Source organism: Balaenoptera acutorostrata, chromosome 7, assembly GCF_949987535.1.
Source record: "Balaenoptera acutorostrata chromosome 7, mBalAcu1.1, whole genome shotgun sequence".
NCBI lineage: Eukaryota > Metazoa > Chordata > Mammalia > Artiodactyla > Balaenopteridae > Balaenoptera > Balaenoptera acutorostrata.
Genome location: NC_080070.1, coordinates 1,085,443 through 1,111,473, shown reverse-complemented (window position 1 = coordinate 1,111,473; position 26,031 = coordinate 1,085,443). Strand labels below are relative to the sequence as shown.

The following is a 26,031-nucleotide window of genomic DNA, read 5'->3' as shown; positions in this document are numbered from 1 at the left end:
GAGACAGAAGCACACGAGGGAGGGTCCAGGGGTGATGCGGACCAGCCAGGAGCACAAAAGGTATTCACAGCTCCCCATTCTGCGGCCGCTGCCTCATTAAGGCAAAGGGCAGGGCCGAGGCGGGGTGGAGGAGTAGGAATCAGCTGCCTCTGCTTCTCAGAAACAAATGCACATCATTCTGGGACCCAATTACTCCATCTGAAGCTGCTGTGAATGGCGATCCGGCTGCACGACGCACAGAGCTCTGAAGGCCCGGGTCTGGGGGCTTCGCCGCTGATGAGCTGGGTGACTGTGGGCAAGTCACTTTCAGTCTGTTTTATCTCAGTTTTCCCAGCTGTGAAATGAGGGATCCAACCTCTAAGGCCTGCAAGATCTGTCACCTGCCACCAAGAGGGGACAGGTGCCGAACTTCCACAGCAAGTCCGAGTTGGCAATGGCCCTCGAGTAAAACCAGCGAGGGGGGGGGCGTCCTGCTGCTCAGGAGGAGGGGCTGGGGGAGGATCCAAGAGCAAGTGGGCACGCAGGACACTGCTGGCCGGGGGACAAGAGCCGTTCGTCGCACGCAGGGCACCAGCTCTGCTTTGCTGCCTCTCTTGGAGTTGATGTGAAATCTGTGGACCCCAGATATGCCCGGGAAATCCACCTCTAGAAGCAGGGGGGCTACCAGGAGCGGATGGTGGGGAGCAGGCAGAATTAAAACGCACCATTTCACAGCCATCGGCCGGGAAACACAGGGTCCAAGGTCAGAAAAGAGGCAGTTCAAAAGCAATCGACAAAAGAATCAGAGATTTTTTTTCCCCTAGTTTTCTTCCTCACGTTTCAATTTCAAATCTGTGGTCACTGAACTCAGTATTTTTTCTTCTTGAAGGTGGGGGAGGAAAGGGAGGCCAGGGTGGGGAAGATAATCCTGAAACAGGTGAACTAGCTGTAACCTCCCTGCCAACTGATGACTGTTTTACAAACAAATCTGCATTTGATTTCCTCCCACTCAAGACCCTCTTGGGTTCTAGTTAAAGTGTACGTTGTGCTGGCTTATGAAAGATGTAATTTAAAAAATATTCCTTTGTTGGTTATTCTTCTGCTTCACTGTCTTTAGAAAAAAAATGAAAATGATAAAATGCTTACCTATAGAGCAAATCCCAAATTTTAAACTTTAATTGGATGATTTACATCTAGTTACATATTGACACTAACACCTTGTGCACGCTAATAATCCCGCATCTGTCACACAAACTCTTCTAGCTGATTTGCGATTAAACATCACAAAGTCAATCCAAGTTGAAACCTGTGCTTTGTGTCCCTAACCCTCAAACACCCTAGAGGGGGCTTCCCTGGTGGCGCAGTAGTTGAGAATCTGCCTGCTAATGCAGGGGACACGGGTTCGAGCCCTGGTCTGGGAGGATCCCACATGACACGGAGCAACTGGGCCCGTGAGCCACAATTACTGAGGCTGCGCGTCTGGAGCCTGTGCTCTGTGACGGGAGAGGCCGCGATAGTGAGAGGCCCACGCACCACGATGAAGAGTGGCCCCCACTTGCCGCAACTAGAGGAAGCCCTCACACAGAAACGAAGACCAGACACAGCCAAATAAATAAATAAATAAATAAATAAATAAATAATAATAATTTTTAAAAAAACCTTGAGAACTGTGCGTTTTAAAGCATTTGAACTTACTTCCTGATATAATCATTTGTGAATCTTCCTTTTCCTACTCTCCAAATAATCACAAGCACAGACACATACAAACATACCCAGACACCTAATTTTGCTGGTTGCATTATCTTTTACATTCAAAAATCTTAAGAGAATACTTTTTCACAACTGTCACCTTCCTAACTGGAAATCACCTTTATGAAAATCTTGCCCTTGCTAATAGAGAAATAACCTACCAAGATTCCATTTTTAATTATCAGCAAGTCTTCCAAAGCAGAAAACCCCAATGGAGACTAAATATTTTGAGCAACAAAGTTTAAGAACAGTTAATCAGATGGAGAAGAGAAACACTGTTACATAGCTTCTCTAATGTCACAGACGCCGTTACTGTGATGTTCCTGAAAAAGCGACTGACGCTGCATAGACCCGCATGCAGCACAGACAAACCCTGCCTGGTTCCTGAAATTCCCTCTATTCCAACTGTCCGTGACCCTCTCAGATCTGGGCTCAAGCTTCCCCATCGCCTCTCTCTCCTCAACACAGGTTTCAGCTCCAAGAAGACGTCTGTTTGTTGCCCAGCCTTCTGGCTTTGTCTGCTCCATCCTCTCCCAGGCACCCCTGCCTCCATTTCTCTCCGTCTGAGCCCCTCGCTCACCTTCTCTGGGAAGCCCTCCCTGACTACCCCAGGCTCGCTGGGGCCCATCACAGAGCTGCTTGTCTCAAGCACACGCCTAACCCAGTGTGAACCGGTCCTGCCTGTAAACTCCAATGGGAAATAAAGTTCTCTTCTGCCCCTACCGTTTCAGAAACTGTGACTCTATCATTGGAAGAAATAAATTCTGGAAAAAAACACTGTCTGGAAGAGTTCTAAGTTCAGCCACGCAGCCTCCCCAAGGCTCTCTGAGGTGTTCATTCTTCAAGGGTGACCCGCACGCCAACAGGGATGCAGACACAGATGCAGGCTCTGGGGACCACACCCAGGCCGGGGCAGCTGCCGCCCAGGGGTGGGGAGAAGGGAGGCGCAGTCACGGGGCCGAGGCACAGAGACTCCAAACCAAAGGGGCCTCGGGAGAAAGTGCTGCTGACGTCCAGTCTACCCCTGGGTGGGAGAGACGGCCTGCATCCGGGGCTCACGCTGGAGTTGTCCTCCTCCCCCATGTCCCTAAATGTTCCTCCGCTGACGCCTGGAAACTGCTGTCACCTCCCGATGCTCCTAGGCTGGGCTGGGCACTTGCACTTTAGCAGGAAAGAAAAAACCAATGCGTGTGTGAATGAAAAGAAAGTCGTTTTCCGACAGCAGAAGGGAAATCACTTATTTGGGGGCCGTGGTGCTTCGGTTTTCAGGATGTCTGTCTCTAAAGAGGGGCCTCGGGCCACTCTGGAGAGGTGACTCTGAAGCTTTCCCTCCTCTAAATCCGCGACTCCTGTTGCCTCTGAAGGTCCGAGCCGTCACTCCTCCTCTGACCACCTTCTGTAATCTCTTAGCCTCTTTTATGCCAGGTCCGTGCTGTGCTAGGAGCTGGGCTTGGCCATTTTTGACAGGCTAGTGCATTTCACTGCAGGTGACGCCACGCGGCACAGAGACGTCCTCTGGTGCCCATCAAGTCCGCCTGAGAGTGGATGGTGCCCGTCGGGGGCGCGTGAGAGTGGAGTGCCCTTGGGCCAGCCTCCGGGAGCAGGGACTGGGCGGGTCTGTGGGCTTCTGCTCTCGGCGGCCTGCCCCGGGCCGTGGTCTGCAGATGCCGCCTGCAGAGAGCTGGGCTCTGGTTGAAGAGGCGTCTGGGGAGCTGCCCTCACCTCTTCCTGGGGACAAACGCCTTCCCAGAGGAAACGGGTGAGCAGAAGCTAAAGAAGTCGGGAGACAAGCCCTCAGAAGGGGAGACGGGTCTTCTGGGCCTGTTAAACTTCGCGGAGAACCGTCTCGCTCACTTACAGTGACCCTCGGTCTCTGATTACCTGCCTTCTAGAATTCCTTCCCCACCCTCCTACCATTTTGGTCTAAATCCCTGTTTAACCCATTTTTCACACTTCCCTTTGCTGTTTCAGGCTTCTCCTCCCCACGCCCACCTTTCAGGATGGCTCAGCATCCTCTCCGAGAGTCCGACGGCAGCAGGTCTCCAGGGACACCTGGCTGCACACAGGCTACCTCCCCCGCCAAGGGATGCCCAAGCTGCGCCCCTCAACCGGGCAGGGGCGACACTCGTACTAGGGCAGGCCTGGGGGGTGGAGAGCGAGGGCTCCTTCTGACTGAGGGTGGCCTAGACCCAAATTCGCACCCCGAGTCCACCTTCCTCTCCAGACAGTGGACTGATGACTTGACCGATCTCTGGTCCTGGACAGACGGGGGAGAAGTGCTCCGCAGAAGTCCCTGGAACGTTGTCTCCACACCTGGCCTTCCCCACGAAGCCTGCATTTCCTAGAACAGTCCAGATCTCCAGGTTTCTCTCCGGTTTTCCCTAGAGGTACACTGCTTTCTTTGCAGACTGTATGTGCCAAGTTTTCGTTTAGAAAATGCGCCTGCGTCTCTGGACCAGGGCCTGATGGAGAGAAAGCAGCCCGTGCAAAGGCGAGGAGGTCATAAATGCACACTTGGGCTGGGAGGGCCGGGCCAGAGCCGAGCAGCTGAGACGAATCCCACACCCACCGACAGGCACTTCTGAGCACCAGTCACCACAAACAGCGGCCCCTTAAACAGAACTCAGATGTGAGATGCACTGGCCCCTCCACGACCTTCTCTGACCTTCAAGAGCCCAGCGAAGGGTACAAAGCTCCTTCCTTCCCACCTTGTGGCGAGGAGAGCTGGCCTCAGAGGAGGGCTCGGCCCAAGTTCCAACCGATGTCACGAGGGTGGGAAGCACGGGCCTGAACGAACTTAAGTATTGGGAGAGAAAGAAACTTAAAAAATGGAAAGTGTAGCAAAAGGGAAACTAGGAAGACCAGCATGGACGCGACGAAGAGCCGTGGTCCACGGAGCCGCTCTCAGTGATGGAGAAGCTGGCCCAGCCTCAGAGGACAGCGTGGTCCTTAGAAGAACACTCAGGGTGGGAGGGGCCTCCTGGGACCTCGGCAGGGTCAACCCCCCCACCCCACCCCGCACAGTCCCTGCAGCCCCGCCCAGCTTTCCTGCCTCCAGGCCCTGCTCCACAGGTCCACCCTTACTGGGTCCATAGCCACAGCCACGAGGATATCGGGTCTGAGCCCACTCTCCTGCCTGGCACGGCCCCCATCCACCCGGGGGGCCATCTTTGTGGGTCCACCATGCCTTCTCCACCCCCCGGCGGGCTCTGCGCTCCTCCCTGTGACCCTGCAGCGTTTGATGTCCACGCCGTGCCAACCGCCTCTTGGTCACTCTGGGACGTGCTGCTTTCCAGGGCTTCACGTGGGTTTACAGCAAATGAAATCATCAGCGGAGCAGAGAAACGAGGCTGACTCTTCCTAAGTCTCCCACCACAAGGAGGAAGGTGGCGGCGGGGCCATCAGATCCGGGGGCCGGGGAGGGGTCACGGCCCACCCCATGCCACTCCTCCATGTGTACAATGAGCCCTGCTTGCCCGGAGTGGCCATGCGGTGTGGACCAGTGGCCAGAGGCGGCTTTCGAAGCACCTCCGTGGGCATCGCTCGGCGGGAGCCTGTAGCTGGGAGCGGAGAGCAGGGACTCTCAGGGGGTCTTCCCGGACCCAGGGCACCCTCTGGGCCGCTCCTCTGGTGTCTGCAAGGTGGAAGGGTGCTCTGATTCTGACAGCGAGTGGGCAAGGCAGACTAGAACATTCCCCGTATTGAAGTCGATTAAAAGGATGCACCTCCCCTCGTCACCCCCCAAACTGTCCCCCACCTAGCAGCCGGTGAGGACCAGACCTCCCTCTCGGATACACTTTCTTCCCTTGGCTGTGCCAGAACAAAATGGGAGGACCTGGGAAAAGTCGCCGGACACAGAGGAGGGAAGATAAGCCCCCCTGCTGCCCCCGCTTCCCAGACGTAACTTCCTGGCCGACCTTGAGAAACACTTATTTGAGTAAAATCCAGATCTGCTGACACGCCAGGAAAATGAAAACAGACCAGAATAAGTAACGCGGGATCCAGAAGAAGCCGCAGAATCCAGGCCTCAGAAATCTTCGTATTAGATGCTCCAGTCTTTTATTTTCAAAATATCTCACTGAGCGGTCTGTTATTTTTAATTAAGTCTGATCTAATTATCATTGTCTGATCAGGGAAGTGGCTGCTGTATTAGGACGGCAACATGTTTTCTTTACATGTTTAGATATTTCTTTGGCAATCTTTCCAGACTTCAGCCTCCCCTAGAAGATCTGTTTCCAAATCTCAGGAGCTATTTTTGAGGAACGTGTGGCACAGAAACCAGAGAACGAGCGTGGAGTCGCTGCTTTTGGAAACCACACGTTTGAAAATTTATGATTTATGAGAAAAACATGCTACACATTCAGGTCTTCCAGAAACACGTTCAGACCCAGAGTGGAAAGGTATCTGGAAGGTTTGACTGAGCTTGCAGAACAGCTTGTTGGCCCTGATACCGATCCCCTGACACTGAACACACAGACAAAAAGCAGGTCCCGGAAACGCTCGAGGCGGACAGGTCCCTTTGCTCTCATCACCCAAAAAGTGAGCAAGTTTTCCTTGGGTTCTCACAAGGCTGCCTTGACGAGCATGGCGTGACTTAAAGTACAGGGGAGCCCAGGCCTGTCTGGGGGTTGTGGAGGCAGGAAGGCCCCGGGCCTCGCCTTCAGCAGCCGGGCTTCTACCTGACAATACACCCCCTTGCAAAACCAATCAGAATTGGGAAAGTTTCGAGTGAATTTTGCCTGTGGACATTGGTACTGCCAGCTACTTCTGCAAAGGCAAAACCTGAAAGATTACAGTTCTCAGGCTTGACTAAGTTATCACAGAAAGAAATGTTCTTTAATAGCATTTCAGGGTACCCTTCCATTTTTGAAGCACGACAGATTTTGCTTATTGGAAATTTGCACCCAAAAGTATTTTGACCTGAGAATTTAAACATAAAGCCAAGCCAAGCCACTGTAAGATGCACGGCTGACTGAAATGGAAAGGGCTATGGTAGAAACTGGTGGTGGATCAAGTAAACCCCAGGAATTCACTGTTTTCCACTTCAACTGGGAAAGGTTTCTGTGCCGAGTGCTACACCGAGAAGAGGAGATTCACCTAGAAGGGCCTCCGAATCAAAGGCCAGGAGAACAGCCGACTTGGGACCTGCCCTCTCTTTGACAGCCCGGCTCTCCTTGCTCCCAGGCGCGAGGACAGGGGGCCTCTGGGCTCCCGGGTGCGTCAGCCCGAGTCGGGCCGTCCCGACTCTTCCCGAAGAGTCTGGAGCTAGCGGGCTGGGCCCCGGGCGGCTCTCCACAGGGCGCCCTCCCGACCGCTTCCTCTCCTCTGGGTCGGGTTCCAAAGGCCCCCAGATACCCAGGGAGCCTGTGGGCACTGGGAGACAAACCATCAAAAGAGGCCTCGCTGGCAATTCCGCAGGAGCCGGTGCCCTCACGTGGGGAAGGGGAGTGGCTGCTGCCCTGGGATGATCAAAGCCGCAGAGACACGGACTCAACATTCAAAGAGACTCGGGGAGAGCAAGGCGGGGACGCCTTCTAATCATCTAACAGCTTGTTTCTGCGCAGTTTTACCCAATCCCTGTGCACAGAAGTAGGACAACGACGTGACAACGCAGAATGTGCTGGTAGCCTCGCCTCACAAGCCTGCCGGGTGCCCTTGGGGAGTGCGTGTGTGTAAATACACACTCACGTGTGCGTATGACATACGTGTCATGTGACATGCCAATTGGGGGAAAACAGGAATAAAAGTAAAAAATTGGCTTTTTAGATCAGGAAATACAGACTTAATCCAAATACATTATGCAGCTCTATGTAGAGGACAAAAATAACATTTACTAAAACAATGGGGGAAAGTTTGGCGGCAGAATTCCATTAAAACATGACCTTTAAAGATGGATTTCAGTTCTTCTACAAGTTAACATACCCAAATCTTTCAAGTTTGAGCAAATTAAACTTTGATAGATTATCTGGTGAAATTGATATCTTGTTAAGTGTTAAAATATGAGTCTCTTAAGAAAGATGTGATTTTCCAATAGGTAAAGCAAACGAAAATATCACACACCTACACGTGTAAACTAACTAAGAATCTTTAAAATGCTGACTCTGTCTATGAGATAGTTCTATTTTAAGGGAGAAGAGAAAAAAAATGTTTAAACATGTTTGCATTCGAAGCTAATAATGCAAACTACTCACTGTTTGGAAACAATTTATGAAAAACCCACTGATTTTTCAGGAACCCTCCATGAGTCCGCTGGAACCTCAAACCCCAAACCACGGATTACGAGCATGCAGGGCCATGGCACGGACCACCAGGGACCGCAGGGGATGGATATTGGAAGATGTAGACCAGAGCTTTATGAAGGGCCAACCACACGAGGGCCTTCCCACTAGAAGAATCTGGCAACAACACCACTGCTGTGCAGTTTAATTAGGACACGTGGCCTCTCTGGCTCTCTGGGAAGAGGGAATAACACACCCAGTCCCTCGTCCAGACCACCAGCCCCTCCCCTCCCCTCCCCTCTCTCCCAAGGCCTGTGCCCTGCATCCTTCCTGCATGAGGACACTCAGGTCTTTCGTTTACAAGGTGACGTCATATGCTGATATCAGTAAAACCTATGACACTGCCACCTACCATTCCACCTTTCCTAGGCCACTTACTTCTATACTTACACAATACTCTTTTTCTCCTTCAGAAACTTTATAAAATGAATTGAATATTTCCATCATGTCCCCATGAAATAAAGCATGATATTAAATTGTTCAATTTTCCTTGTAACCCCGTGATGAGAATTATGCTGAGGTTATCCATAACCTCACCTGTATTGTAGAATTAGCAAAGTGCAGAAGTTCAATGATTTGAAAACAAAGCGTGGAAGCAACAAGATACTGTCCTAAAATTATTGTTTTGTGCTTGAAATACTTTAAAAAACTTTTCAGACAGATTTTTAAACTTGAAGGGGGTCTCCATGGCAGTTACAGAAAAACCTAACAAAATATGGATACATGAATGAATGAATACCTGCTTCGTTTACAAATGTACAATCTTCCCTGCGTAACTACACTCTTACAAGTCCTTAATCCATGACTCAGCTAAATGGAGAGCTAAAAATCAGGACATCCTTATCCCCATTTGCTGAGTGTATTCTGCTAAAAACAAATCAAAACAACACGATAGCCTCATGCCAGCATGTCCTCACTGGTAAACAGTCTACTCTGAGGGCGCAAACCTCCACATTTAATCAAAGTAGTTCCCATAGGGTGTCCTGTAGTAATTTCAAAACTAAGCCCACCAGAAAATCTTTCCAATAATTTCATTTCCAAATTTTCCTAGATCCTATTTTTAAAGGAAATGTTTTTTTCTGTGTTCTCCCCCAACCCTTTTTTTTTTTATTTTATTATTAATCTGGATTGAAGAAAAGCACACATTTCATTTATTGTCTGGATTACAGGTTCTTATTAAACAAGCCAGAGCTCATTATAAAATCAATATCAACTTAACCACCGTGCCCACCGTGCCCCCAGGAGGAACCACATAAAGGTCACGCCAAGAAATTCAAACAATTTTCCTGCTGGGAGGGCATGATTTTAATTACAGATACTATTAATTAGAGCTGTCACTGGGAAGCTTTTTTTTCTGTTAATTATCACAAACTCAGTCCTAAGTGTGCATTTGCAACCTGCACTTTTGTCAGAATTAGTCACTTCTGCATGCAAGTCCAACCTTTCCATTCTATCAATATTTTATATTCGAATTTCAAAGCATATCAAAGGATGCCGTGCTTTCTACAAACCTCCGCCCGTACGATCTGCCATCTCTCACACACCTAACAGAACTAGTGTGATAATTTATTTATGTCCCGGCACAGGCTTGGCCCAGAAGACCCAAACGCCTACACCGGTCTTGCTCAATAGAATTTCTGGATAAATTCTTACTAGTTTGTGTGACATTTTTTCCCAAGCTGCTTCTTCAAATGTGCTTTTTCTTTTGCTTTGAAGCAAAGCTAGCCCCTGAAATGCCATCTCCCACACATTTGAAGTTGCTGTTTCTTTATAAGAAAAGATCGTACTGACCAGGCTTCTGACCCCCTCCAGAAAACCAGAGGTTTTCTTCATTCAACACCACCACCAAGAGTTTTGAAGTAGGGAAAATAGTACTTTCTGGTCTCTCTTAAGCAGAGCGATTTTATCAGTTCATCCCAACACCTTATGTGAGACAGGGTCAGGGGGGCTCTCAGACAAGCTCCTGGTGGGGGGGGGGTGTTCTAGAAAGAGTTTGAGCAGCCCCCCAGCAGTGCAACTGTGATGACAGAATGATAATATTTATAGACGTGACTGTAAAAGAGGATGCATTATTTACACGACATACTCCATATCACAATCATGTGACTTCAGAAAACCAGACTCTACTCCAATGGGAGAAAACCTTTTACAAAATATATCGATTGAACTTCAAAAAACGATGATTAAGTAAATTACCTTCCCAAATGGGAAGATATACTTGGAGTTGCATTATATTTTATGTTAGAAGAAATCAAATGCCCTGACTGGTATATATTCTGGGCTTGCATGGCTTGCACGAAGATGTGTTTTCATTACAGAACATTATTAAATCTGGAGTGCATGCTACGGAACTCCCAAACATCCTGTGAATTTTTTTTTTTTATGTCCAATTTGGTCTGAATCTCCTCCCCTCAGTCTCATTGGTTTCAATTTTTTTCCAGGTGTGTCTGGACTGTTTCTGCATCACCAGTGCATGGCTCCACCACTGCTCTCCTGAAGACATCCTTGGCTTACTTTCCATCTATCAGCCTTAGCTGCCACTTTATCCAAATAACAGCGAAGGTGGCAACAGATCAGGTCAGAGGATCTTTTCACATAAGACCCTGAGGAAGTCGGTGATTTAAGAGACATCTTCATACATCTGCACAACCAATTTATCTTGCAACTCTGGCATTTTTTATGAATAGTGGCCAAACTAAGAAAGATAACAGATAATACATAATTCATGTATTGTCCTTTTTTCACATTTCTAATTAGCAGCCCGCTTTCACAGCTAACATGAGACCATCCCAGAACAGCATAAGATTAATTTAGAGCAGGAAAACTAGGGTTTCAAGGTATTTACATGAATGCTAATGAGAAGTTTCAAATCGTCATCACACAAGAACCCAAACTATGAATAAATGAACAACTGCTGGGAATGGGGGAGGGGCCAGAGACGACTTAAACAATCCGTCCATTCCAGTGGTGAATGGAACTGAAACAGCACTTAGAAAAGTCTCTTTTTACCTGGTAGGCGTTGGTGGCATCGGGGTCCGGGTCGCCCCCAGGTCCCGAGAGCTTCTCCTTCAGCCTGTACTGAGAGCTGTGTCGTAGGCAGTAGATGACGCCGGACGCCAGCAGGACCGCCACGATGGCCACGATGGAGACCAGAGTGAGCACGATGAACTTGGTCGAGTCCTCTCGTTCTGCCTGGTGAGGCAGAAGCTTGAGTTTGCTTTTCTGCAGAACAGGAGAGGGAGCAGGTTACGACCCAGCGAATCATGAGTCCTGAAAACCATCCCTTCCAAACGCAACCTAAAACGTAAAGCTCTGGGCTGGCACTGAAACAACAACAGGAGGGCATCCAGAAAAGCAGCCCTCGGACCAGAAGCTAGAGTCATTTCAACACAGCGCACCACAGACGGCAATGTTTTCACAAGGAAAGCCATTAGAGGCATCACTTTTTTTTTTTTCTTACCGGCCGCCGTTTCTCAAACTTAACGATATAAAGTATTTGGCAGCTAATTCACTGCCTTAAGTAAAATAAAGTCTTCGTCCCTTCTAAAGAGGTATGAGGGGAGAGGACGCTTCACAAACGGTGGAGCTGGGATGGAGGGATCGGATGAGGGTGCCTAGCTCCTGCTGTGGGTAAGAGTAGCAGCAGAAGTCCAACAAGTCAGCCTGGTTCTGTGAAGCGTCAGGCTAATATTCTTGGATATATTGCAGGGAGTTGCCATCCCGGAAGCCCCTCCGCTCGCCTTCCAAGGCACGTCCCCTCGTCCCCTCGTCCCCTCGTCCAGACCTCGGACCTGGGCCGCGTCTGCACCCCGCACACACCCCGCACTTCGCACCTCGGCACTTTTCCTTGAAAGGAGCTGCGAGACAGGGGCGCACGCACTATGGTTCAAGAGCTCACTTCTCGGCGGGTGAAAGGTAAGGGAGCCCAGGTCCGGCGGATTCTCCTGCTTCACGGGGGCGGGGTGGGGGTGGGTAAGAACATCCTTTCGGTGCGTTGCACGAGCCTCCGTGCGCACAAAGTTGCACAGTGCTCGCCCTCATTAGCTTCATTATAAGGAATATCAGCAACAATTAAAAACGCCAGGGGACGATGGAGACTCCGGCCAGCACACCCTTTCGCAATTACTCGGGGAATGAATAGAAATGCACGCCCCCGCCCCAGTCCTGGTTGCTACAAGATGCGAACAATTAGCAAACTCCTTTCCACCACCTAATTTCGCGTGGTAACAAAATGGATTTTTCCCCATGAATGCCTGGCCGGCCTATTCATTCTCTCTCTTCTATTAGTAATTTTCTGCTCCGTATTCAGCCTCCCAACTCCTCATTTCCTCCTGTCTCCGAGTGTACACAGGGCCTCTTATGTCAGGCCGGGCCATTTTTATCTTGTAATCATAAAGGCCACCAAAGCAATTATCGCCGGTCCTGACTGGAAAAGCTGGTCATTAATTAGCCTCCTTTTGCCTTCGGTGCCGCGGATTAGCTGGCGCCGGCACTGGGTTAATGGAAACGCGGGTGAAAGGAGACACGACGCCGGATTTTCTTGCCTGGATGCGCGGCTCCGAGGAGGACAGCAGGTCCGCCGGCGGCGGGAGGGACGGAGGCGCGGGGACGCTAGGGGGAGGCGCGGAGGGAGGGGTCGGGGGAGGGAGCCCGGACGCCCGGGCGGTGGGGCGAGCGGGGCGCGGAGCCCCCGGCCCGTGCGGCCGGTGCGCGCGGCCCTCGGCCTGGAGGGAGCGGCGGGCGGGAGGCCCCTCCCCATCCTCTCTCACCCCTCCCCTCGCCCCTCCCTCCCCGGCCCAGAAAGAAATCACCCGGAGGGCTGCCGGCCGCCAAGCCCGCCGGCCCCGCTACCCACCGGCACCGTGTCCCCGCCCCGCGCGGCGACAGGCCGAACCGCAGAAATAAACCGGAGGGACCCGGCCGCGGTGCCGGAGACCCGGGCGGACCGGGAGCGGGCCCGACACCCCCATGCCTGGCTCCTCGGCCCCCGCGCGGTGCCGGTGGTTCACGCCCGTCCGCCCGCGGCCGGTTCAAGGGGAGCGCGCCCCTCTCCAAGCCCTCCGGCCCGGGACGCTCCCCTGAGAGGCCGGCGAGGCTCCGGCCGCCCGGGTTCCCGCCCCGCCGAGGCGCCCCTCCCCCCACTAGCGCTCCTCCGCTCCCGGGAGAGGCCGGCCCCGAGCCTCCGCAGACGAGCGGGGTCGACAACAAAGGAGGGCGCGCGGCCGGCGGAGGGGGCGTCCCGCTAGCCCCCCGCTCGGCGCCCCCAGCCGTCACTGCATCGCCCACTCCGCCCCGGCGCAGGCGACCGGCGGCCCCCGCGCCCCCCCCCAGGGGGGCCCGTCCAGGCGTCCGGGGTCCCCGCGCGCCCACGTGGCTGACCGCGCCCGGGTACGGGGCCTTCCCGAGCCCTCCTGCCCCGCGACGTGAAGCGCACACGCGCGCGCGGTGACCAGCCTGGCTCCGAGGGGACGCGCAGCGCCTCGGTGGGTGGCCACCACCTCAGTGCGCAGCCGACGGGCGGTCGCCAGCGCGCTGAGTACTCAGGACCTGAGCAGGGTCCGGCCCAGGCGCGGGGTCTCGCCGGGTAAAGGGGCACAAGCGTAGCCCGGTTGTCGCTCGGTTCCAGGTGGGAGGCCGTGAACGCGCAGGGGCCCCCTAAGGAGGCCGGCAGCGGCGCCTGCACTGTACCCTGGCCCGGGTCTGGGGCGGCAGGAGAGACCCCGGCGGGGCGCTCCCCCGGGAGGGAGGCCGGGCAGCCTAAGCGTCGCCGCCCGGCCGGCTCGGTCCTTTTTGCCGGAAACCGACGGTCACCGTGACTCGTACGCTTTGCTCGGCCGGGGAAGCGGAAAGGGGCCTGCCCGGCCTCCCCTCACGCAGCGCTTGGCGTTTACTCAGAGGTCAAAGAAAAATGTCAAGGAGAGTGACTGCCCGGGTCCCTCCTCCCTGGCCCCCGCTCTGTCTCCGGCCAGCTGCGCAGCCCCCGCTGGGTCCCAGGTGCTCCCGGGGAAGAGGAGGGGACTCCACGCCCACTGAGTCCCACTTTCTACGGTCCCGTCCAGCTCCCCGCCGCCTGGGCCGGAGCTGCCCCGCAGGGAAGGGGTGGCAGTGGTCCTCCCGCAGCCAGGAGAGGGGTCTGGTGAGGCTGGGGAGGGCGGGCACCGGGTCAAGGAGGGGCCTGGATAGCGGGGGCCGTCGGGGAGGAGGGATCTGACCGGGAGAGGAAGGAAGCCTGTTGGGGACAGAGAGGGACGCGCCGGTTTGGACCACTGTGACGCTGAGGCCGCAGGATCTTAGGGCCCGGCTGGGAATCCTGCCTCTCGCTGTCCCCAGGGCACCTCAGTTGGAACCCGAAAAGTCGCTCTTCCTTGGGGCGCCCTCAATGACTCCAACGTCCTACCTGGTGCTGTCGGGAGGGTCAAGCGGGGAGGAAAAACTCTTGGCTGCAAGTCAGGGCTGAGGAATCCCGGAAGAAACAAAAATTTATACTTTTTTTTTTAAAATTAAAGAGCGTGAACTCCGTCCTCGGCACAGTGATTGAGTTTAAATAACTATGATCATTGTATATCCTTTCTTTATTGTAGAGTTAAAAAAAATCTTAAGAAGACCCCTGCTAACCAGGAGATTTAAGAGAAAGCAATGGGTGCCTTTGCTTAAAAGTGAGTCTGACCCTCTGTCCTGCCCAGGAGTGACCTGCGTCCCTGCTCCCCCAGGCCGAGAGGCTGTAACTACAGGTGCTCTCCTGCAGCCTTGTCCTGGGGCTGAGCCCTGCCGAGAGCCCTCCACTAATTAGAGCCATCTTGCCAGTCTTGACTTGAAATTGAAAGAAAATAATGTTTAAATATTTATGACTTTGACATTTACAGTCAGGCCGCCTCCTTCTGTACAGTGGCAGCTCCCCCCCCTGGAAAGTTTGGAGCAGAGGAGGGGTGAGGGGGAAGGTGGAGGAAGCAGCCGTCCCAAGCAGCCCCGTCACACAGGGAGCACGGGGTGTCTGTGTACCCCAGGGTGCAGGCAACACATATACAAGCGCTTAATACTAAGTTGCAGAAGCAGGAAAAGTATGATTTTTGTAATAATCAGGAAGAGTAAGTCAACTTTATATCAGGTTAGATGCATCGAGAGTAAACTGAAGCACATTGCATATTTCTTCCACTCAACCATCTCCACCTGCAGCTCCTTGAACTTAGAATATAAAATATTGCAAAAGCTGTGATTTGAAATGCATATGTGACCACAGAGGCAATCAGTGGAATTGCTCTTAGAATCTGCAGACATTGTCCTGACCTATTTAAACTATTTTGATCTGTGCTTATAAGTGAAGGTGCATGGGGCTTCCTTTATCTTCTTTGCCATTTATGGCAAAATACCTTCAAAACTTTTTTTTAAAGCTGTCCACGTGGTAAGCCTAAAATAAAAGAAGAAAGAAGAAAAAAGAACATTGTATACCCAAACTTGATTGTGAGAACTGAGGCAGCTACACAAATATAAAACTTTATGGTAAAAATATTTGTTGACGGGTAGAAAAATTTAGCATTTTTCCAAGGCTGTGCTATGCAACCAGTTAGCAAGAGTAATTCATTATTTAAATCACTGACTTCAATTTTAAGACACACTTGTACCCAAAAACTTATGGGCACAGGCATGCAGCAATTTCATTGATACTAAACTTCTAATATTGTTGATGTTTTCATTTGCATCATTTCTAAAGAATTTGATTTGCAAACCCAGCCTTATCCCGTGTTCCTCTGCACTTTTATGTTACTATAATTGTAAAGATCTTTTTCTCTGTAAAATGTAGAAATTAATTTTAGAGACTACTAATGAATGGTTAAAAACAAGTCTGTCTTTGGTTTCCCAAAGATGGGAATTCTAAGATGAATCATCTTAGAATTATTTGGAAATTTCATGCTAAGTTTACTAAGATATAGTAACTATCACTTTAAAGCTGATCAAAATTTTTAACAGCTTTCAGGCCACAGGAATGACCAAACTTGAAAATATTGGGGGGGGGGTGTCTTAAAATATTTTAAAAGTATTTTTTTAAAGCTGTTAACTGAACTATTTTTAATTTGGAACTGGCCACAGAATTCTAATAAATGAGAGAAGTCAGGCGGAAATAATCATGTATTAATTCTCTGCATTACAAAATCTTTTCAGAAGCTATTATCAGAGCAAGAGGCATTGCGGTCTGAATTCAGGGTGGGAGGAATCCTTTGTGCAGCTGGAGGCTATTGTTCGTTTGTGCAGATGAAATTGTACTTGCAAATCTGCCATTCAAGTAGCCAAAAAAAAAAAAAAAGCTTATATGGGCAAAAGAAAACAATCTCCAAGAAACAATTATTCTTAAATATAAACCTCAATGAAAATAAAGTGGGGATACGCTGTTTTAAAATCGTCTATTTGTGAGGTTTTGTTCAGGCATAGGCATAAAAGTAAATACACAAAACATTATAAATTGTTTGCATCTTTAAGCACTCCTAGAAGATCAGTTTTGGGGAAATACTCTGTTTTCAGGTGTCAGGGAAGATTTACGATATTTATGTTTAAAGTGGGAAAAACACCCCCGTGTGAACTAATTTTTAGCAGAGCTTGATAAGCAGCAAACTGTCTCGGGGGAAACAGAGGGCGACCCTCCGAGAAGGGACCGACGTGGCCCGGCCAGGGAGAAAGCCGGCCCAGCCACCTCTCAGGCTCCGTCGGCATGTTTATCGCATCCAAACTCAAACCCGACCAATAAGCTTGAAGCGCGGCCGGGGGCCCGCGCTGCGGAAGCGTACGGTCGGCCCGCGGCCTGCCCAGGCCCGGGCGCGCGCCCCCGGGGTCAGGCGTCCCCTGGGTCACCCGTGCCCTGGAAGGAGTATTTTTTTCCCTCCGCAAGAAGCAAGCCCTTCTCAGCACTGGGGTTTCTGCTTCTCGCCTTCGCGGAGGCTTAGAAGCCGCCTCCGGGAGGCTCGCCTGGCGTCGCGGGTCAGGACCCGGCCGCGGCGCCGCTCCGAGCGCGGGTCCCGGGGGCGCGCGGCCGTTTTCGGCCGCTCCCCCTCGACAGGCCCCGGCTTTCTCGCTTCTCGTTCCCAGTCCCTCCCGCCTTTCTCCTGTACGCGATCCGCACCGAGGTGGGAAAGGTCGGACCGCAGCGCCGGACACAAAGGGTCGAGGGTTCCTGGGACCGCGGTATTCACAGCGCGGAGGGGTCCCCAGGCGGCCCCAGCCCGCTTCCCGCGGGGACAATGCGGGGGGCCCAGCCCCTCCCGCCACAAAGCGCGCCGGCCGCGGGGCAAGGATCGGAGTGCCCAGCGACGCCCGCCCACCCCGGGCCCCGCGGAGCTGCACAGGCCCCCTGCCTCACCTCGCCGCCCGTCTCGGGAGCCAAGCGGGGTGTGCTTAGCTGCGTGCGGGCGGCCCCTCCGGGGCTGCTAAAGAGACGGGAGCTTCCGCCTCCCTCCTGCACGCAAACCTTCACCGCCTCGCACTTTCGTTCGCATTCATCCAGAGAAGGCCGGTTTGCCGAAGACCACTGGGCCCCGCAGCGTCCTTGACCCCAGGCGGGGAGGCTCCCCGGTGCCGACCAGGGGCCGCTGTCTGCGGACTTAGCGGGGCCACTGGACCCCAGAGCAGGAGGACGCGGGGGCAGGGGCCGGGCCGGGGAGCTGGGCGGTTGGCGGGGGCACCGTGCCCGCTGCGGCCGTTGGCTCCTGGCCACCCTCCGGCTGTGCGTTTGGGGGTGCAGGAGGCACTGGTGACTGTGACAGACACCCCCAGCCGTCCAGCGTGGAGCGACCTCTGAGCACTGATGACACAAAAGGGCGGGAGTCCGTCTCCGGCTCTACAAGGTCTCTTCTGCTGAGGTTTCAACCCCTAGTTCGGGGGTCTGCCCGACTGCCCCGACCGAGGCTTCTCTAAAACCCCGAAGCAAGTCCCAGTTCAGAACCACACAGGTAGTCAATAAAGTCCCTCCTTCAAACAGCTCCGCGTCAGAAGTTTCTCTGGCAAGCGCGCGGCCGCCCCACCGGGGAGGGCGCCGAGACAGCGCAGCTTCCTTTTGGGGGAGGGGAGGTGGCCGCTCGGAGGCGTTCTCCACCGGACCGGGGAGTTAGAGAACCCTGCACTCTCACACACGGCCCCACCTGCCCCTGGGTGCCCATCCAGCGTCCTCTAACTGGGACGCCTCGACAGCACAGAGGCGCGCTCCGGCCCCGATAAGGAGGGCGAAGAGCGCCCCAAAACGGGCTGCGGGGAAAATGCTCCCACGCTGGTTCCTTTCCACGCCGGCTGCTCATCCTGCCCTTCATCTTTTCCCACAACCCTCCCCATCTGCGACCCCCGCCCCCGCCCCCGCCCTCGCCCTCTTGCTGGTCCGAACCGCCCAGAGTGGCTGGCGATGCGGAGTCCGAGAGGCAGTGGCCCCAGCCCAGCCCCGGCGGTCTCCGCGGGGAGCTATGGGGTGGGACTGCCACCGACCGGGTCACCAAGGGATGTCCACCCCTGACCCACTTGGGGGATGACCTCAGACGCAGACCTCCCCAGCCAAACAGAGCACTTGACAGGCGGCCTGCTGCGAGTCAGTTAGCCCCCGGACTGGGCTCTCCGACGCCCAGGTCGCCCATCCGAGCCCCTCACCCCACCCCCGCCCCCGCCCCGCGCGCACCCTCCACCCTTACCAGGCTCCGGTTCCTCGCCGCGCCACCTACATGCCTTGGCGATGCCCTCGGTGGGTCTCTCCCACTCCCTTCGGCCCCCAACCCGGCCCCTGTCCCTTCTCCTACGGCCCCACCAGTGCCCACGCCCCGGCACGCCCCGGCCCCGCGCCCCTGGTTACCTGCAGCGGGGCTGGCGCCGGGCGCCCAAGCCGGAGGAGAGGAGGACGTGTGCCCGGCCGAACGGCCTCGGGGCGCGGCGGCCGCGGGCAGCGGCGGCGCCATCACCGCCGTCAGCCTTTTTCCCTGGGCCGGAGCCACAGACGAGCGGGCCATCCTGCTTCTGACCACAAACTTCTCCGGCAGCCGGCGGAGACAAAGGTGCTGCGCGCCGCAGCTCCCCGGGCCGTGGCGGCGGCCGCACCAGCTCGGAGCCCGCAGCTCTGCTCCGCCGCTCGGCCGGGCTCTGTGCGCTCCGCCGGGGCCCGGCCCCAGGGCAAGGCGCTCGGTTCAGGGCGCGGAGAGGGTGGGCGCGGGGCCGGGCGCGGGACGGTCCCCGCAGGGCCACCGGCCGCGCGCGCAGCTCCATCCAGCGCGGCCGCCGCGCCCCGCCTTATATCCGGCCCGGCGCGCACCCGGCCGGCGGCGGCGCGGCTCGCGGCCCAGCCACCGGTTGCTATAGCGATGTCCCCTCCCCACACACAGGTTGCTGACAGCAATTGGCTAAGGGGCCGCGGCTCTCCAAACACCCTCTCCCGCCCGAGAGTATGAATGGACATCGGCTTTGTCAGTCATTTGTACAGCGCGGCAGCCCGGGCCTTCGCCTTTTCTTTCTTTTCAGCCTTTCTCCCTTTCATCGTTCGAGTCGCACTTCAGACTGGGCAAGTTCAGGGTAGCGCCCGGGGGAGAGGGGACACGGCAAGAAATGTCAACCTGCACGGCCCTGCTGTGACCTCTGCTGTGGGAGGGGTGGCGTCGAAACTCTTTGCAAGAGAAAAACTCAGGACACATCCTTCTTCCGAGTTAGTTTAGACACTTTTGCCCTGGGGGCCTTTTGCTCCCTTTCCAAATTGAAGCTGGCCAATGAAGCCGGGCAAATCAGCAAGTAAATGCCCCCGCCCCCCGCCCCTTATAGGAATCCCGCTCGAGTGTTTAGGTCTCAAAGGCGCCTACAAAGCGCCTTGCCGGACGCAGGAACTGCTGAGAACTTTGCCACCATTTGGTCCAGGCGAAATGCGGGCCTCCAGCCCAAAACGTCGGACCGAGATGGCGGGGAAACGAAGGAATCGAGCTGCGTCCTCGCTTCCCCAGGTCAAAGGCCCGGCCTGGCCCACTGCCCCGCAGGAGGAGCGGAGCGGGGTCGCAGGCCGCGCTCTCAGCTAGTCGCTCGCTCCTCCCGAAGCTCCCCGACCCCAGGCGCGGGCCCAGGGCGCGACTCAGAGTCGGGCCGGCGGCGCCCGAGGCCAAGCGGGGGCCTGGGGGGCGACCAGACCGGCTGGGCCCGGTGAGCGGCCTCCCGCGGACTCGCGGCAGCCGCGTCCTCTCCCCCGCCCTTTCTCCCCCACTCTCCCCACTCCCAGCTCTGGACCCCTGGTCGCAGCCACAGGTCGGGGCACCCCCGGTGCGCGGCGACCCCCGCCGAGCAGCCTAGAGCGAGAGCTGAAACCCAACATCTGTGCGTACAATGCGCTCTCGAGGCCCACAGCTGCAGGCACAAGGGGAAGAAAGAAAGGAGTGGTGGGGGGGAGATCTTGTCACATGCAGATGACAGTCTGTGGAGGGCTCTTTAGTTTCTCCTTTTCTGGAAACCCGGGCGCCCTCCTCCCAGTCCCCCTCTCCCACCGCCTCCCCATTGTTCCCGCGCTCGGGACAGCTGGAGACGGCGGCCCGCGGGAGCAGGGCGGCCCCTCCTCGCCCGACGCCCCTTCTGCCCACACCCGGCGGCCCCGGGGCCCGCTCCGGCCCCTGCAGGGAGAGCCGCGGCCCCCGCCCCCAGCCCGGTCGGCCCCGCGGGCAGGCTCGCACCGCTTCCCCCCTCCCTTTCCCCGGGCGCTGCCCCCAGACCTGCCCCGCGCCGAAGGTCCCCGCCGTCGCGCTTCCCTCGCGGAAACAGAAGTGCCTAACCGCCCGCCCCCCGGCCCGCCCTCCCCGGGCCAGGGCTCCGGGCACGAGTGCCTGCGAAGTGCTTGCCTCTGTCTAAAGTGTCCGAAGGACTCGCTTCCTCTGACCGAAGGCCTAAGCCGAGATCTACTTGCATTTGCTATTTCTAGGGGCCGGGAGTCGAGCGCTTCCGAGAACCCGGGCTCGGTAGGCCTGAGCGGCCCGAGCCCGCGGGGGCTGGAGGCCTGCTGGCCGCTTCGCCGGGCTTCGAGAAGCTCGAGGGGAAACTCAGTTTCGGGGCGGCCACAGGGGCACCGCGGCTCCACTCCGGCGACCCACCACGGCGCACCCCGCCCCCGGGCAGCCGGCAGGCCAGGACGGGGGGAGCCACCCTTGCTCTCGCGTCCCCACGCCGGGTCAGGGCCTACAGAGCCCCTGTCCTCTGCCCACCCGCCGGGCCTCCCGGGAGCCGCCCGATCGCTCCCATCCCCGGAGCCCACGCCCCGCGCCACCTGGGGACCAAGACCCGACTGGCTGTCCCTCCCTGCTGCCCTCCGGGGCGCCCGGGCCGGCCCGGTACCTCCTGGAAAGAGGAGGGGGAAGGGGAGGAGGCGGGAGGGGCCCCGGAGAGCCCCGGCCGGGGGCGGGGGTAGGACTGCGGACAGAGGGGCCGGCAGGGAGGGGAGGCCTGCGGGAGGGGACCTGCCGCCCTCAGCCTGGCTGGGAACCGGCCTCTCCATAGCAACCGCCTGTGCGCGCGCGCGCGCTCGCTTGTGTGCGGGGGAGTGCGCTGCCGGGCCTCCTCGGCCCGCGTGGGGGGATCTCAGGACGCCGGGGGCCGGGGACAGGGAATCCTCTCCGGGACAGGAGGGCCGGCCTTTTCTGAGGTGCTGGGGACTCCGTGCGGTCAGGGGACGCCGCGCCAGGCACGGGGCGAGCAGGGGGGACAGGGGCGGGCAGGGGGGACGTGCCCAGGCCCCGCGCTCGGCCGTGGGGGCACCTGGGCGCCCGGCCCTCGCTGTCGGCCCGCCTGCCTTGCTAACAGGGCCCTGGGACTTGGCGGGAGTGAGCGCGGTCGGTGCATCTGCACGGAGACCCAGCGCGGTGCCTCCCGGGGCGCGGCGCGCCGGGCCGGGGCCGGGCGGCCGCTGCGGCCGCGCCTCCCTCCCCGGCTGGCCAGGGGTCCGCCAGGCGCACCTGGGGTTGGCGCGGGGGCAGCGGGGCTCGCGGGGCCGGGGACCGCGCCGGTTCGGGGAGCGCCCGGCCTGCTCACCCGCGCTGGAGGGGAACCTGCGCGAGCTCCCAATCCGCGGTGACGCGCCGAGAGGCTCCGGGAGCCCGCGAGGGGCCCGGCCTCGGCGGCACCCTCCTCGCCGGCCGGCCGCCCGCTGCACGCCCCTCTCACTTTCCGTGCCCTCGATCGCCAGGAACCACAACCGCGTGTGAGGACCCTGCTCGGATGGCCAGGGGAGCGGCCCGAGGGGAGGCCCGGTCCGGTCCCTCCGTCACCAAGGTGGCGCGGACCCCACGCGGCCACCCTGGCTCTACGACAGACAGCGCGAGGAGGACCCTGGCCGCGTCGTCCAGGGCCCCTGGGGGCGGTCAGAGGGTCGGCGACCCCAGAGAGGGCGTGCAGCTCCAAGTCAGATACTGTCCTGCTTTCCATACAAACACGATATGACATGTTAAATAAGTAAATAATAAGCAAATACATTCATTTTATTTAGCTAGTTTTTCAGTTGTCCCAAAGGGTTTCACTTCCAACCTCAGAGCAGCACATTCCCGATTTAATCTGAATTTAGCGCCCTGTCTTTCTTGTGCGTTCTGGAAGGAAGGGTGGGTGGCACGATGGTTGCACAGTTTAAGTTTGCCCGTGGTCACGTTTTAAACAGTTAGAAGGGCCTTAAACTCTTAATGCAGGTTTTTACGAGCAGAAAAGTCTGTTTTCTCACCCACGCCTTGGTGCACACCACACAGTGTATTCTTCATGGGGTCGGGACTTGTCAAGTCCTCCCACCCCTTCCCCCCGCCCTCCCAGGATGCAGCGCCAGAGTCCGGAACCCTCACTCAGAGCTTAAACACGAACGGGTTGCCCAGGAAATTCATTAAAAGAATGTATTTATACTTTAGGTTCGGATTCTTCTAGTCTGTTTCAGAAACTGATAAATTAATCCACCAGATTTTCATTCTATTTCCCTTTATTTAAAAATTCTTCCTTATATCCAGGGCAGGAAAAATGTATCTATCTTTTAATTCTTAAAAATACTTTAGTAGGAAAGTGTTTTGACAATAATGTAAGGCTAGGTTCAGCTAATATCTTGGAGAATGAATGGTGCTGTTAGGGGGTTTTTTTTGTCATGAGAGCTTAGACTTCATTTAATAATAAATTTCAGTTTACAATTTCAATGACATTTTCAGAGGAAACTTTTAAACATGATGCAAAATGTTTTTGAGAGGCATGTTGATTGAAATCATTTATATATGATGCGTATATTATTCATATAGAAATTAGGATTGTTTAGCTGATGAATAAGAAGTATATGTAAAATTCACCAAGACCTACAAAATATCTAAACAATTTAAATGGTTTAAAATGATATGTTGATCTTGCTAAGACTTCTTTTAAAGTGCAGTTCACATTTGTTATGTGTAAAACCTAATGTTCTGTGTTAAAAATCTCATTTTCAACTTAGGAAGCACCAAACTGTTATAGATCACACATTTAACTGATTACAATAAATTTCCAATGAACTAAATTATCAGAGAAAATGTATTTTAAAACAAAATAGAGAAAGACTGTGATGGGAAACATGATTATTATAAGGCAAAACAACACCTAGGTCAGGAATTTTCAATATTATGGTAAGATAGAAAGTGGCAAAAAGACCTTCTAGAATATTTGCTTGATTTCAGAAAATCTGAATCAATTTTGTTAAAAAAATATAATGGTACATGAATTATATTTAAAATACTTTTGATTTGTAAATCCATTTATAAAAATGATTTTAAATTATAAAAATGAAATTTGATCCTTTTAATATTGTAGCTATGTGTATACTGTATTTTCATACCGATATAATGTTAAAGAAAATAACATTTTATATCAATGAATGAATTTTGAAAAGCAAGATGTTTTATTGGTCAACCTCCTAGTGAAACAGTAACTGTCACTGAGATAATTTTCTAAAAAGGATGCTTGCACAGGTCAGTAGAGATGACTCAATTGAACTGCATTAGTTGTGAAGAGCAGTATTCTCAAGGACAATATTTGGAAGAGTTTTAGACACTAATGACAAGTCCTGATTCATGAAGACAGAAGCCAAGTCCACTGCAACAGGAGGGGCTGCACTTGAGTAGATTCCTCACCAGTCTCCCTTGCATATTGGAAGCAGGACAATCAAATTCACCAACTGGGGTGTTTAGCAACTTTAACATATTGCTATAAAATCTTTAAAACTGAGAGGAATGGAGAAATAATAAAATTATTGGTTCAAATATTTCACTTTATTTCAAGAAAAATGTGAATTCTTTCCTCAAAACAGAAAGAAAATCACCAACGTAATTCAGCTTTTATTATTCTCATCTTGGCTCATCTTCAGATTGATCTAGAATTTTCAAAATACAAAAATAGGAACTCTATTATGAAATAGAGTTGCTACTCCCTCCAATGGCTTAAGAGGATCACATGAAACCACTGTATTAAAACCAAAAAATGTATTTCAGAAAGAATTTATGCTTGAAGGATTCGTTAACAAATATGTAGGAATTTTTTTTAGATTTTCTTTTTCAAACTTTGAAATTACAATTCCTGTAAGGACAAGAAAAGCTTCAAAGCCTGATTATTACTATTAATGGTTTGTCCATTAAGAGTAGCATTCTGAAAAACTCTTCATACGGACAGATGTTTACAAACAGAGCAGTCTCCCTACAGTTTAATTTGTTTTTTATTCTCTAGATTCTAGAGTCTAGAAGGTGTATTACTTTCAATTTCCCTCTTTGTAAAGATCTAACCTTTTATTATTTACAAAATAATGCTATAAAATACATATTTAATAATTGATGTCCAGTATAGTAAATATATTGTATGTCCATGACTAGATTTTATTCTTCTTCACAAAACTGAGCTAAAATTCCTTAGAGCGAATGTTTGCAAGAAAGACTCATTACCACTTGAACAAGAATCTAACTTTTTTGAAAATGGCTAAATCATGCCGTTATCTACAGATGAAACACAATAGTGCTATGAAGAATGTGTGGGTTCTCTCTCTTTTTGGATTAAAAGTGCTTTCACATACTTTGTCAATTACATAGTACATGTCCACTATAATTGTTTGGAAACATTTTTTTTTCCTGAAATTGCTTTGGAATTAAAAGTAGAACAACAATTCAAGCAAATGTTTATTTCACAATTATGCATTTCAGCTTTCTCCTGTTCACATATACTTTTAAGGAAAACACTGACGTATGCTTTAATGTATGAAAATAGGCTCCCATTAAATGTAAAATTGTCACAGCCTGACAAGTTTGGCTTAGTACCTGAAGCCTACAGAAGAGGAATCAGTATAAAGTGATATTTTCTGATTTTACATTGCAAACATGTGTACAAGTATTGAGATCTAATGGGGACAAAGTTTCTGGAAACAGCCAGTGGCTTGTCATTCTGACACAACATGGATCAGTCCCAGAATGTTCAGGGTTAGCTGTCACTCCGAGAAATCCAGTAATGGCCCTTCAGAATTCCGTATGAATTCACCCATAGCTGCCGAAGAGCCAACTGAATAAAAAACGGTTGAATCTTCTCTGTGGATGCAGCATTATGTGCATTCACATTTTAACAAGTAGGATACAAATCAGCAGAAAATCTTACATAGGGTGCTACCATGTACTGAGACAGCTTTAAAAATTCTTGCAAAACTACTATATATATATATATATATATATATATATATATATATATATATATATATATATATAGTCTCCTGAGATCTTTCAGTTCAAACACCTTAGGAAGTTACATATTTACTTCGACCTTTCTCTGTCATATTTGAAGTTCTCATTCAGAATTATCTGGAGATATGCTCAAACAAAACTAGAAATCTAGTTTTACATTTTCTAACCATTTTGTACTTCTGATTCCTCCAAGACCCTATTATTTAATCTGATCACCCCCTATTTCACTGTTCTTATTTCCAAATGGCTCTTGAGTATTTTTAAGAATAAAATAAACCTTTAAAGAAAGATGACTTCTGACCATTAAGAATACTTTTTAAAAGGCCATTTACAAAAGCAGT

At 53.1% G+C, this 26,031-nt stretch overlaps 1 protein-coding gene across 1 annotated transcript in view; it reads right to left on the bottom strand.

The window, feature by feature from the left end:
- PTPRN2 (protein tyrosine phosphatase receptor type N2) overlaps window positions 1-26,031 on the bottom strand; it is a 710,720-nt gene that overhangs the window by 97,548 nt on the left and 587,141 nt on the right. Inside the window, exon 13 of the mRNA XM_057550450.1 lies at window positions 11,016-11,228. Coding sequence (XP_057406433.1) covers window positions 11,016-11,228 — 213 coding nt within the window. The remainder of the gene's footprint in view (window positions 1-11,015; window positions 11,229-26,031) is intronic.